A 14,288-nucleotide genomic window follows, 5' to 3' on the forward strand; every position below is an offset into this window, starting at 1 on the left:
TAAAAAATAAAAGATTTTAAAAAGGGGCAAACGCACACAGCCCAGGAAATATGACACATACCCAGACATACACACATGGACAGAGTTTAAACAATCAGGTTGATGCCTGTAGTTTGTGAGGAATGTCAGTGCGTCCACAGGTTAATCTTTTCACTGCAAGCCTCATCACTGAGATCATGTTCATCCACAGGTGAAAAAAAATGCCCCCCAAAAAGTCCAGAGACAGCAAAACACTGCACAGTTTGTTTTTCAGAATCCTCTTTCCAGTGCCTCAGTCCACATCCCATAGGCATGCTTGCTAATGCTAATGCTAACAAGGAAAGAGACGGGCTAACGGCGCTGCTATCACCAGCTACAGACGAGGGAGGAGAGTTTATCACAGTTTTTGAAGTTGTACTGACAGAAAGAGGGTGAAGCTACGCAACAAACACTCGAGGAAATGTTAGTTGCTGCTACTTTAAAGATCAGAGAAACAAACTCTGTGTTTGCAACCTTCTAGTTCATCAACCAACGTGCATTGCTGAGAGACGTTTTCCAGAGCATACCCAAATTTTGAGAGGATTCTTCTGCTCCAAGCAGCCTAGACCAGGACATAAACCTCATACGACTTAGAAGTTGGTCTAATGGTATTTTCTTGTTTGTCAAACTACAAGAAAACTAAATGTGGGTTAATACGCCGCTTAAAGTAGTCCCCAACAAACATAGTGTTTAGTTTGTTAGAAAACTACAAAGAGCTGTTTTATTCATAATGCACTGATCTAAGCTTCTGCAGAGTGGATAAATAATCCAAAAAGGGATGGTATGTTCTGGAAAACTCTAGAATAAATTTCAGAACAGTTGTAAATTATTTGTCAAACATGGTTACTTCTCACGCTGGTTTGAAATGAACAGAGGCAAGTGGTAATACTGAATCCACAGTCTTTTTTCCCGGTAACCTCCCTTCGTTCCAGGGTCACATGACCAATCCAGAACCAGTCGACTTAAAGTGAAACAGTGTATGAAGCTGGTGGTAGGTTTAGGTTTCAGAGGAAGAAGTAGCAGCCTGGTGTGCTCCCTCCCAGAGGCTAAAGCTCGATCCCTTTGACCAGCGAGGCTTCCAGTGTGATGGGGAAGTCGTGCAGCGTCTCCACGACTCCTATGAGGGCGTTGACGGTGGTGCGGTCTCTGAGCAGCGCCGTGTCTTCGTACATCCTCAGGATCACAGGGCACTCCACCAGCAGGGGGAGCCATTGAGGCAGCAGACGGTCCCTAAAGAACAAGCAGGTTTTTATTTATTTATTTTTCTTAAAGACAGAAATCAGATTACATTATCATCAGCGCTCCTGAAACCAACCTGGCTCCGAGACAGACCAGCAGCTGGAACTTCCCGTCCTTGCCGATGTTCCTGCGGGTGGAGTTGATGGCGTTGACGTAGTGGCAAAGTGATTGACAGGTCATCCCCAGGGGCTCTGCTGTCTCTTGTAGGTCTCCCATCTGATCAGCTGACTCCATGAAGGCTACAGCTTTCTCTGCAGAGAGGAGGGAGGAGTTAAAAAAAGGAAAAACAGCCTGTGAGAGCGACTCACAGCTGATGAAAACTGTTTATTGATATGTTACTAGCATTTCTCAGCAGGTTGAGATGAGTTGGGACAACCCTCCATTTAAGAACTACTGAAGGCATAGGGTGAACAGCGGGTGGTGCTGTTGCTCCACACTTACCCACAAAGTCCCACACAAACACCGTCTTCTGAAACAGACGCGCAGACTTGAAGCCGTGATTGAAAAACTGCTCGAGAGCCGCGACCAAACTGTTCTCTCCACACAGCAGGACGGTCAGACTTCCTCTCTGCACAGAGACAAGAGGAGACACACAAAAAACATGAGACAACAAAAAGGTGAGAGAAGACTCCTCTGCTTCTCTTGGGTAATTATGCCTGCAAGGCATGGCCAATTTGTAAAAGCACAGTCAGTTACATGTCAGACTGACAACACGTCAACGCCAGACATCAGGAGTGAAACAATGACGAGAAATGACAAGTCAAAACGCTGAAAAGTTTCAAATAACTCCTAAGATGCAATAATTTGTCAGAAAAGGATACATGTGTTGGTGTGTTTAGTGCATATGAATTAATGTGTTTATTTTTTTGATGTGTTCAGTGAGAGGAAGTTTCTTAATAACTAGGGGGTCCAAACAGTGCTGATCTCTGACCTCTTTCTCTGGCTTGTGGAAATGTTTGATGATGTTGTTCACGGCCTCCCCGATCGCCTCCTGGATCTGGGCTGACGTCGGCTCTGCAACATGACAACAATACACGTTAAATCAGCACTTCCATAAAATCATCATTTTAAACTTTGATAATCCTAACAATAAATTATTGAGTCGCAGAATATTAGCAACACTTCATCCGTATCGACCAATAAAAGCTTGAAGTTGACCTGAGCTTTGACCCCATATGAACAGAAGCTTCTATTTAAATGTCTTTAATCCAAACATCAGAGTGTGAATACTGACTGTATCCCCGTGCAGACATCGACGTGATGCTGATGCGTCTGGTCTGAGATGGCGACCGCTGCAGTGGGGGTGTACGGCAGCTCCTCCCGGAATCCTCCTCTGCACTCTGCAACACCAGCTCACCAATCAGGATCCTCTCCAGGCTGCCGTCGTCTACACCCTTACCGAGCCAGCGACCACATGGAAACCTAGAAGGGGCGGTGTTAACAAGGTGAGGATTGTTTTGTAATCTTAATATGCTTCATGTTTGTTCATACTGCTCTGTTTCTGTGTCTACGCACCTGTAAGTGTGTCCTGTGATCTCGTTGCGGACCATCACGCAGTCAACCAGCCACTTAGCGAGGAGGCCGGCGTTGTCGTGACCCAGCTGTACCGTGGTCAGCTTCCCCAGGTTCTGACACTGAATGTACACAGGAGAGACAGTGAGACTAATGCAGAAAAAATCTACCTAAAATCAAATCTAACATCACAACCGCAGACTGTGTGATACATGAAAGTCGTTTCTGTGATGTCACCCATTTGTTTCTGATACAGAGTTTTGAAGACTATTGTCAGCGGCAGTCGAATGATTCAAGGAGGCAGACATTACTCTAACACTAAACTACAAACTTTTAGATTTTATATGTTTCAGTTGATGATGATGAAAAATTCCTGTAGTTTGAAGCCACTTGGATGAATTTTTTCAATATGATTCAATACAACTGATAGGATAAACCTGTTAACATGCTTTAACCCCTGTGATGCAATCAACCGTGGGAAAATTTTTGTTTGAACCGCCACAAAAAGATTGAGTTTACCATTTTTTGTGCAATGTCATTATTCTACTCTTAGTGATTTACACATTTTTTATTTGGTTCAAAGGAAATATAAGGTTAACTCTGGCATTATTATGATTTTGAGTGTATTATAGACATTTTTTAACATAGTTTTGTTGTTTTGCTCCAGGAAGCCAGGAGGCATAGAAAGCTACGTTTTGCTTTTCAACAGCAGGAACTTTCCACAAAGAACAGGGAACCTTTTGAAGAACTCTATACATTGCAAAAGCAGGAATCAGGGCCCAAAATTAGTTCCAGAATAGCAGATCTAACCCTTTAAATGATCTTTTTCAAAAGGCCTGGAGGCTTGTTAGAGTCCAATTCTCTAACAACAACCCAAAACTTAACAATCTGTTCCTTTTTGTAAAAAGTTATTAGGTTTCGGGCTGAGCTTCTTTTGACATTTTGGGTTTCATTCAACATTTTTTTAAATTACATTTCAGGCTGATGTCAGGCTCTAACGAGGCTGTAAGGGGCAAAGCCTAAGGATGATCTCCATTACATAAAAATGTGGAGGAGAAACTGTACTAGATTATTGCAACGGAACTAGATTTACTTTGATAACTGAAACTATGAACTCTGACTTCCTTTTAAGCTCTTTTTTTTAACCAGAGGCTGCTAGATTTTCTTTGGATCCTGTTATTGTACAGGTTTTAAATTTTGTTTATAAACATCATGTTTACACACAGAAACACGTAGAATTGTGAGTCTGACTGAGGCTAATTTAAGCCAAACACTAATATCAGGACAACAAAGAAACAAGAGCTAAATCCAAACTAATCTAAGGCCGACTGCAGGGAAACAGGCAACACAAACATGAAAACAAACAGAAAAGCATGATGGGAAATGAATGATAAGGGAGTTGTGGCTCCTTCTAACCTTGAACAAGGCAGAGATGTGCGTGTGAGGCCTGAACGCAGACTGAGGGAGATGGGAAGGCGTGTTAAAGCACATGAATGGACAACAAAAAATGATTCAGGCAGATTCACAAACGTGCAAACAAACAAACAACGGAGAAACAAACATGAAGAGACATGCGGAGCGAGGAGGACGACAGGAAGTCTGATTTATCTGTCAATCTTAGAAGACTGTAGGAGTCTGGTCCGTTCAGAGATTTAATCCTGTCTTCATCCCCTATAAAACACTAAAATGAACAGCCTCAACAACACATTTGTTCTGTGTAAATGCATGTTGGCAAAAGTTAAAAATAAATACGCTGAATATGAAAAATACTGAAGATGCTTCTTTTATTCTTGCTGTGATCAAAGCACCTGCACTTCCTTAACTGTGCTGCACTGCAAAGTCACACCTCAGTACACACAGACTGCACTCAGCTCGTAGCATGGAGGCTTCACGCCACATCATCACACCGAGTGGGAGGTCAAAGGTCACAGCACTTACATCAAAAGTCATCTCCAGAACGTTCTTGGGGATCTGCATGATGCCTGAGTCTCCTAGCTCTCCGGACACACACACCCAGGGGTTGGAGGTGGTCATGGTGTTGCTCAGCTTCTTAATGGGGATGATGACGACTCGGTATGGGATCACTGCAGGGACAAAAAGCACAACAGGGTCAGAAAAAAGGATATAGTTGAAGGGCTTCTGAGGGGTGGGCCTCAAACATCAAGGTCTGCCTGTAACTCTGCACCTGACGGGTCTCTAGAAAGCTGGCCAATCAGAGGAAAGGGGGTTTGTAGAACAGGGAGTCTTAAAGAGACAGCAGCTAAATTTCAGATAGAAGCTGAAATAACGTGTGAGAAAAAATAATTAAGTATAATGCCTTTAAAAAAGAAAAGTACCCCCTCTTTAATAAAGAAATCCAAAATTAAGCTAAGATGCCTAGCTCAGGCAGTTGGTCATTCATATTCAGCTCTGATCATGTAGTATTGGGCATTCATCAAATAAAATAAATTAGTGAAACACACTGAGAGGAAGACTTTAAGAAGACCTGAGTGGAAGACAGGAAAAGACTCTGACCTAAACTTGTTATCCCTAAAATGTAGAAGAATACAATTTGGAAATTAAAAAATAAAGAATGTTTCAGGGACAAGGTACAGGCAGGCAATGTTCCTTATGGGGATTTTGTTTTTGTAATACTCCATCTGGCCACAAGGGGCACAAGTGCACCTCTGGCTGTTGTTCTGGGAAGAAGCATTTGTGTTTTCCCTCAGTAAAATTTAGATTTGTTCATGGACTGCTACCACAAGTTATCTTCATTCTTTTTGTTGTTTGGGAAGTCAGCAAATATTTGTGATAAATCAATTAAAATGTTCGAATTGGTTGTAGATATCTGTACACAAGAAAAAGGAAAAAAAAGATTTAAAAACGGTGCTTATGCTGTTAAAAACATATTTTTTCTTCTTTACATTTTTAAATAAAAAAAAAAACACTTTGAAGAGCTTAAATGTTGGAAAAATATCAGGTACGTTTTCTACGTTTTTACTTGTTGAATTCAACAGTTAATACATGATGATTGTAAGGTGATTGATCTTCTTCAATAAAGAATATATGTATAAGAGATGTTCAAGTATAGAGCACCAAAAAAAAAATATTTGACAAAATCCAAATGAAACATGGTTAAGATTTGTAAAAACCACAAAAAAGTTTCTGCTCAAAATGCTTAGAAGAATCTGCCACTAGGGTAAGAAATGTTTACTTGTTTATTTTCTTATATCAAGATGTTATTCTTATTTCAAGAAATCACATTAGCAGATGTTTTTAAGCAATTCAAACTTCATTTTTGTCTTTAAAGATCTTCAGAAATGATATTTTTCTTGACTTAGGTGAATATAATAATAACTGTATTGATTCTAATATGACAATAAATAAAAAACGAACACTTGCTGAGATTTAAACTTTTAGATGTGGGAGAAAACTCACTGATGGTGGTGAAGACGCTGGTGAAGCAGAAATAATCGACGGCGTTCAGAGAGAGGAGGTGGAAAAGGAACTGCTCCTTCTCCTCCTCGCTGCGCAGGAAGGCGTAACGCTTGTACAGCTTTCTGAGGACAAAAGAAAAATTAAGTCAGAATAAAAAATATTCATGTTGTGATTGTAGATATTTTGTTCACTTTGTTCCAGATTAAAAAAAACACTCTCAGGACAGGAGCATGGATTAGTTTAACCTTTAAAAAGTGTGTGTGTGTGTTTGTGGTGTGCGCTCACTTGGTTAAGGCTTGTCGGCAGAGCAGCTGTTTGAGGTGCTGAGAGAGCAGCTTCTTCTCCAGAGACAAACGGATCCAGGCCCTCGCTCGTCCCACGTCTGTCTTAATCTCTGACATACTCTGGATATGCCTGAAGAGACAGATGACAAATTGAAGGATGACAGCTTGGGGAAAATGTCACACAGCAAAATTAAATAAATATATGAAACACCCTGCTAAAACCCAGAGACCGACTTCAGGAATTGAGATATGACTCTCTTTTTTGGCTTTTTTTCCTCCCACATCACTTTCATTTGATTTAGAAAAGTTCCAGTTGTCTCATGAGGCATCTTTCCACCAGAGGGCAGCAGTGAGTTCCTCATACCTCATGTCCTGTATCAGAGACACTCTGAGAAACGGCATCCCGATGGAGCAATCAGACTTCCTCCTCTCAGGTACGGTTGAAACTGTCGAGGAGAAATTTTTCAACATGATGTTAGAAAAATTCTGCACAGGAGTCGGACATTGATATGATGTGTGTGTGAGTGTGTGTGAGTGTGTGTGTGAGTGTGATACCTGGAGACTCGGCCTGCTGCTGCTCCAGCTTCTCCTCTCGGGCCTGGTAGTGCAGCAGGTGGGACCACAGGGCAGACTTCCCCTGAGAGGTCAGAGAGATGTGTTAGAAACCACACAGAACACACACACACACCCAGAACACACACAGAACACACACACAGAGCTGACACATTCAGTAATGTGGATTATACACACACAGGCGAAGAGGATTTCAGAGGCAATAACCTCTTAGCCTTAATATCCAGAATGTTCATAAACACCTGATTAAGCACAGTGTGTGGATCCTGAGTGTGTGCATCATCAGATCAACTTTATCATTAATCTGACTCAGACTTTATTCTGCACATTCACCAACAGAACCAAGTTTTCAGAACCAAACATTTTCAGTGATCAGAGTTATTATTTACATATTGTCGGCTCTAAGTGTTCAACACAGTTTTCGCTCATACACTCTTGATTGATTCAGAGAATTTTCAAATGTCAGAATTTAAATTCTCCCAAAGGTTTTACAAAAGGATTTCATGATGTTAAGAGAAAACTGTGCAGGTTGTTGTGAAATCATAGATTGATTGATGGATGGATGGATGGATGGATGAATACTAGATGGATAGATGGAAGGATGGTTGAATTTATGCTTGAATGAAAAAAAAAGGGATGGTTCAATTGATGGATGAATATATGGATGGATGGATAGATGAATGATGATTTCAAGATGATTGGAAATATGTTAAGATTGATGAATTGACATAATGATGGATGGATGGATTAATGGATGGGTGGATGGATGGATGGATGGATGGATGGATGGATGGATGGAGGGATGATGGATGGATGGATGGATGGATGGATGGATGGGTGGATGGATGGGATGGATGGGATGGATGGATGGATGGATGGATGGATGGATGGATGGATGGATGGATGGATGAATGGAAAGATTGATGGATGGATGGATGGATGGATGGATGGATGGATGGATGGATGGATGGATGGATGGATGGATGGGATGGATAAACAGATTTCACGATGAATAGAAAGATTGAAGGGTGGATTAATGTATGGATGGATGAAAGGAAAGATGTTTGGATGGATGGATGGATGGATGGATTTATGGATTAATGGTGAATGGGTGAATGGATGGATGGATGGATGGATAGATAAATGGCCTAATGGATTGAAAAATAGATGGAATAACTGACTGTTTGATTAAATAAAAGGTAAGAGAAATGATGGATGGATAAACAGATTGAAGGATGGATGTAGGGATCCAGATTGAAAGTTGGAAGGGCAGGTAGATGGAATGAAAGCTGGATGGATGGATCTTTGTATTCAAAGATGGAATGGACTGACCGATGGACCAATTGGATACATCGCTGGATGGAAAAACTGATGAAAAGATGTGTTTTCCTTTTAAACCATCAGGATCCATGAAAACACTGAACCCAAGCTGAGTGGGAGCAGCTCAGACTGTTTCTGAGTCGTAGATAAAACGAAATACATGGAGTTTCCTGAAAAACTAAAGGATCAGAGCAACGACAGAAAAGTTTCTCCTCTGTTTGAAAAAGTGAAAAATCAAAGTGTGTGAGGAGCCAGAAACAAATTTAGGAGACACGCTGTGATTGGATCGCTTTGTCTGTGACGGATTATGATGCAGCCCCAAGTCCTGTTCTACAAACTACTGTGGACTTTCCAACACTTACAGACCCTCTGGACTCATGAGTCTGAAAACAGTAGACTGTGTGTGTGTGTGACTCTATGTGTGTGTGTGTGTGTGTGTGGGCTGACCTGTTTAACCTGCAGCCCGTGGCTCCAGATCCTCTCCAGCAGGTCACACAGGCTGGCGATCAGAGTGTTCTCCTCCAGCCCTGTGATGTTGGCTTCACCGTGTCCGAGCTCCACCGCCTCCCGGCCCATCTTCTCCACCAGCATACGCTTGGTCTGACCACACAAACACAACCGCACACACTCAGTCAGAATATGGTCGTTATATTAAGTGCACACATGGTTTGTCATGGTGTTGTTCCCAAAATGTTTAAACGTTTAATGGAGTCTCATTTTAATGGCACATTTTAACATGTAAGACTCAGAGGTCATCACTCCCCAGAGCTCTGAGTTTGTGGGAGGTGAGAGGATGAATCACAAGCTGTTCTCCATTCTTTGACATGTTGTGGTTGTGTTGCTTCACCTTCATGCGACACTCCTTGAGCAGCCCCTCCACAAACTTCCAGTTGGTCTGAGCGATGACGGCGGGGGACAGGTCGGACAGTTTGGGCTGCCGCAGGTTCTTCTGCAGGCTGCGAGCCTCCTGCATGTACTTCTGTGGATCAGACAGAAAAGACTCTCTGATCAGAAACACAGGAAGTTGTTCTTTAAAGTTCTTAAAGTTTTTAGGTGTTTCAGTATCACTGAAGGCGTGATTTCTGATGTTTATCCTTGTTTCCAGGATTAAATCGAGTCAGGCTTTAGGTTCCAAAATCATCAACTTGTTTATCTTTTTTTAAACAAATCGATTAAAAAAGATGTAAATTAACTGATCTTGTTTCTATAAATGCATTTAAATCCAGACTGAGAGCACTTGAGACAGCCTCCTCAAATTGTAACTGTTTTTGTATAATTCATTTTTGCTTGTGAATTATCATAATTTTACTGTGTAACTTTGCTGCCTCTTGACCAGGACTCCCTTGAAAAAGAGGTTCTTAATCTCAATGAGACCTTCCTGGTCAAATAAAGGTTAAAAAAATAAAAAATAAAAAAATAAAAGAAATTATGCATCACACACATAACTTTCTCTAAACTTCGACCGTATTTAGTTTAGTTTTGCTTTTTCTACTCTCTGCTGACTTACTGATGCAATTTCAAGCAAAATTTGGGCATTTTTGCACCTGTTTGGACTTTTACTGTTCTCTGTGAATAATAACAAAAATAAAAACTTCATAGTCCTAGAGCTAGGGATGGGTACCTTTCACATTTGGAACAATAAGGTACTGATGCCCAGTACCTGGCAATCAGTACTGGTACCCAACGATACCAATTTTCGGTACTTTTTTTGTGTTAAAAATAAATTTGTTTTTTAATAAAATCGCATTTTTTTCAATTTAACATATTTATTCTTCAATATATAACCTTGCAATTCTGTGTTTATGTCAAGCATGGAAAACCACCTACTCTTCCACTACCTCACAGGCACAAAGATGCATTTAGGTACCCAAACATGGTACCTTTTGATTTTACGTGAATCAGTACCTGGTACTTTGACTGAATTTGATCAGTAGCTATAAAAGTACCTAATTTGGTACCCATCCCTACCTAGAGTGTCTGAAAACAAGAGTTGAAAAATTACCAGACAAACAAAAAAAAAAGCCAAACTCAACAAGCAATATAAGAAACAAAACAAGGGTGAACGCAGTAAGACGGTGCCGTTACTGTGTTTTATGTCCAGTTTGGATTTCTTATTTTCATGTAAGGCAGCCTGAACCACCTTTAGTTTGAAAGGTAATACAGAAAGTAGCAACCTGAACAGCTGACGCTGCACCAGTGATGTGAGGAGGAGAGGTCGTAGAGTTTGTTTTTGAAGTGAAAACAGGTGAAAACCCAAAAGCACAGGGGAGGGCGTGATGTGAGCAAACAGGGGAGGGTGTGAGACAGGAGAGGAGTGAAGGGCAGGACCTTCAAGGACGGGGTGTGTTGGGAGGTTTCAGTGCAGGCTTCAACAGATTCTGATGAAGTAGAAAGATTGATAAAAATGCCCATTTTCCTATATGCACATTAATATATCAAGTCTATTTAGGAACATCTCACTAAACTAAATTAGGACTGTGCGTAGGCTGCTTGTATGAAGCTAAAGCTCTTTACATTCAGCTGAAACTCAAAAACTCTTACAGCTGATGTCTTTAAAAGAATACATTTATCATAAGTGTGTGAAAGTTGCCCTGGATGCAGGATAGAGAAATATTTGGGGCTAAAAGTAGTGTTTCAGGTCAAAAAATTCAGAATATAAAAAAAAATCCAGTTCCTGATCCTGCCATAGAAACATCCTGACATATTTTCACCATATCGCCCCCTACTGGAGAATATTTTCCTTGGGGACTAAAGAGACAGTGGTCCTGCAAAGTGGGAACCCTGGGTGGAAATACAGGTGGTGAAGGTGGAGGGGGTCTGTGAGAGGGAGTCCACGACACGTGCAGCTCCTCCACATACCAGGCAGGACGCAGAGGCAGATTTTTTAGGCGGTTTGACAGGCGGAGGGGACGCTTTGTCCCACTCCCAAAACGCCATGGAGTTCTGCAGCACCAGACATCCCTCCACCTGTCGAGGAGGAGGACGAGGAGGACGAGGGGGTATCACCCGACCCCATCGCAACCAAGCAGATGGACGGAAAAGCGAGCAGACGGGAGAGGGTGGAAACAAAAGAGAGAAAGGAAAGAAAACAGAAGGCGGCGTGCACATGGAGGATGGAAAAGAAACAGAAAAATTCAGCAACAGAAAAACAGACGTGTGAGACAAACTGAGAAAACAAGACACAGAACAGAACACAAAAGAAAGGAGGAGGATGGAAAGTTCCGGGATGAGACGTGAGGGCTAGTTTTCATCTACCTCTTTCAGGTCGTTGTCGAGGTTCAGATGCTCTGACTGTTGTCGGTGTCTGTCTTTCCTTCGCTGAGTCGTCGCCGTCCTGTGAGACCACCTGAAACGAAAACAACACTTTGAAGCCCCTTAAAAAATAAAAAACACAACTTGGATTAAAAGATCAAAGCTGAGAAGTTGCTGTTCTCCTTTCTGACTCACTTGTTGTTGCTGGGCCCTGTGTTCAGCACGTCAGCCTGCAGCTTGGGGAAGAAACCCTGCTCGTATTTGCCCTGACCGATCTTCATGTCCAGCAGGTGAGGGTGGATGGCCGTGTGGTCGATCTTCATCAGGCGCTGCTCGATGGCTTGAGCTGCAGCAGAAGCACAATCCATAGAGTCCAGTCAAACATGGGGAACAGATAACGGACATGTGAACAATAATCCTCGGCATCATGTGAGGAAAAGTCGATTTGTGTCTCCTGCTGAGGAAAACAAATGTGATCTGGGACGTCTTGGCTGCAGAGAGCGTGTATCGCAATAAAAGCAGGCACATGAATAAATGGAGAAAACAACCTGACGTGAATGTATGATAAACATCTCATAAATAAAACACAAGTCTGATGGAGTCAGCATAATCTGATGGAGCAGATACTCAGAGAAAACTGATACGCCGTGACTCACAGATGAAGTGTGTCCTCCTCTTATCTCTCCCTCCTTCTCTTTTCCAACCCATTCATCACTCCCTCTTTCCCCTGAGAAACACAAATACACTCTGCTCCCTCAGTGTCCTTCACCTGCTGCTGCAAACACACTTTTATCATCCGTCTGTCAGTGATACTCTGTGTGTGTGTGGAGCTTAACAGTCTGCAGCATTAATCTTAGCGCTGCGTGAAGCTGAGCGAGGGCACTGGAGCGAGACGCCAGACGAGCAGGCGAGGAGGGAAACGCTGCCTTTAGTCGGAGTAATTGTGTACCTGAATGCACCGTTGCCCACAAATGATCTCACTGTCTGCAATTAAAGCTTCACATGGCTGCAAACAGAGAGGGTCACGAGCAGACAGGATGCAGAAACAAACAAAGGAGGCAACTGTGGCGAAACAATATTCTTAATCCGTCTAATCTGAAGGGAAGAAAATAGGGATAGAAGATTAAAAAATAAAAGATGTTGAAGGTAAATTATGGCCCTTGTAGTTCAGTCTTTGTTTGAATTATTAACCCATAAATCCATCTGTTGATGGGCAAAGCAACAAAAAGCGGTACACACTGATTGGCAGGGGCGTGACCAGACTTTTTAGACAGGGGTGCCCCGACCAGGCCACTGACTTATGCAGGGGGGGCCTGAATTATGTGAGCCCACACTCTAATAAAAAGTATTCATTTTAGCTCTTGTATGCACAAAATTACAGTATTAATGTACAAGTTTTTTTAAGTTGTATTTTAAAATTAAAAAACATGAAATTAAGACCTATTTTGTTCTTATTCCACAACTACCAATTTTGTCCAAAATAACCACATCCACACAGTTTTGCCAAATCTCGCAGCTCTACAAATAATCTTATTAAAAGAAAATTTACTCATTAGTAATTTAGACATTTTTCTAAAGAGTAAGGTGCTTTTTTAACACAAACAGTTGTGAAAACACTCCTAAATGCCAACAGACCTTGTCGACAAAAACAGTAATCTTATCTCCCTGAACAGAGCTGCTGCTGCTGGTCTGCTTCTGGCTTCATGCGCTTTAATTTTAGAGCTTTCTTGCATTTCACAAACACTCAAAACAAATCTTTCAATCACTACAGTCACAAAAAAACACAAACAAGCTAACTGTGCAACTCCAGAGCTCTGAAAGATGTAATGACTGTTTTCATCCATGGAGTCTGGTGGCTCTGGAAAAAGAGGCGTAACGGCTGCTTCCATTTTCAGGAAAAACATCTCTTTTTTTAGGGATCCTTTCTGTGGTGTTGTCGGACACTTAGAATAGCTACCTGTGTGTGTTAGTGGAAAAACTTAAACTTTTCCTGGACCCTGATCTGGAACATTAAGGACAGGCAAGGCGCCACCAACAGGCCAGTGTATTTGGAGTGGATCATCACTTTGTTTGGCTCATTTGTTGGTCATGGACACCAAACTTCTGGTGGCTTCAGTGATATTTTTCTACTTTTCTCCTGTTTTTGTCTGGAGATCCTAACCATGGCGGCATTGTTTACATGTGAACTCAGCTGTTAGCAGCCTGTAGCATGCCAATGCTAACTGGTGCAAGGCCTGATGTCTTCCCACAAGGTGAGGAGAAGGAGGTGAGGACGACGTGCTGGTTCTCAGGTGTGAGCTGAGAAGTGACGACATCAATCTGTCCTTCCATCCATCGTTATTGGGAGCACAAGATCTATCTCCAATAAGATGGACGAGCTAGCTGGGAGACAGAGACTGAACGGACTGCTGAAGACGCTCAGTCCTGGACCCTGTGGAGGTGGAGTCTGGCTGAACTGGACAATGATGGACAAGCTGTCAGCATCTATTTTCTTATGGACCTTTTTGCACTTTCTATACTTCTATACGCACTTTCTTTTTTTAACTTTTGTTTTCTTGATTGCTGCTGTGACTTGTCATTGTACTTGTTACAATGACAATAAAGTTCTATTCTATTCTAAATTGCAGCCATTACAACTTATCTCAAGGCTTCCAAAAAAAGAAAACTTAAAAA

At 41.9% G+C, this 14,288-nt stretch overlaps 1 protein-coding gene across 3 annotated transcripts in view; it reads right to left on the reverse strand.

Annotated features, from left to right (window-relative positions):
* Positions 1-719: 719 nt before the first annotated feature.
* Positions 720-14,288, reverse strand: part of dennd5b (DENN/MADD domain containing 5B) — a 68,653-nt gene continuing 55,084 nt past the window's right edge. For 2 of the 3 annotated variants that reach the window (XM_074698116.1, XM_074698114.1), the window contains 15 exons: positions 11,811-11,961; positions 11,619-11,709; positions 9,211-9,342; positions 8,811-8,963; positions 7,026-7,107; positions 6,835-6,916; positions 6,472-6,600; positions 6,187-6,308; positions 4,708-4,853; positions 2,773-2,891; positions 2,492-2,679; positions 2,189-2,271; positions 1,699-1,825; positions 1,334-1,508; positions 720-1,248 (listed from right to left, as the gene is read on the reverse strand). In XM_074698116.1, coding sequence (XP_074554217.1) covers positions 1,065-1,248; positions 1,334-1,508; positions 1,699-1,825; positions 2,189-2,271; positions 2,492-2,679; positions 2,773-2,891; positions 4,708-4,853; positions 6,187-6,308; positions 6,472-6,600; positions 6,835-6,916; positions 7,026-7,107; positions 8,811-8,963; positions 9,211-9,342; positions 11,619-11,709; positions 11,811-11,961 — 1,964 coding nt within the window. In that variant the 3' untranslated portion in view covers positions 720-1,064. Of the gene's footprint in view, positions 1,249-1,333; positions 1,509-1,698; positions 1,826-2,188; positions 2,272-2,491; positions 2,680-2,772; positions 2,892-4,185; positions 4,228-4,707; positions 4,854-6,186; positions 6,309-6,471; positions 6,601-6,834; positions 6,917-7,025; positions 7,108-8,810; positions 8,964-9,210; positions 9,343-11,618; positions 11,710-11,810; positions 11,962-14,288 lie in introns of all 3 variants that reach the window. The other variant, XM_074698113.1, reaches the window with a different exon arrangement.

This window comes from Halichoeres trimaculatus, unplaced genomic scaffold, assembly GCF_033239565.1.
Source record: "Halichoeres trimaculatus isolate MK-OKI-2021-1 unplaced genomic scaffold, fHalTri1.1 fHalTri1_scaffold_21, whole genome shotgun sequence".
Taxonomy (NCBI): domain Eukaryota; kingdom Metazoa; phylum Chordata; class Actinopteri; order Labriformes; family Labridae; genus Halichoeres; species Halichoeres trimaculatus.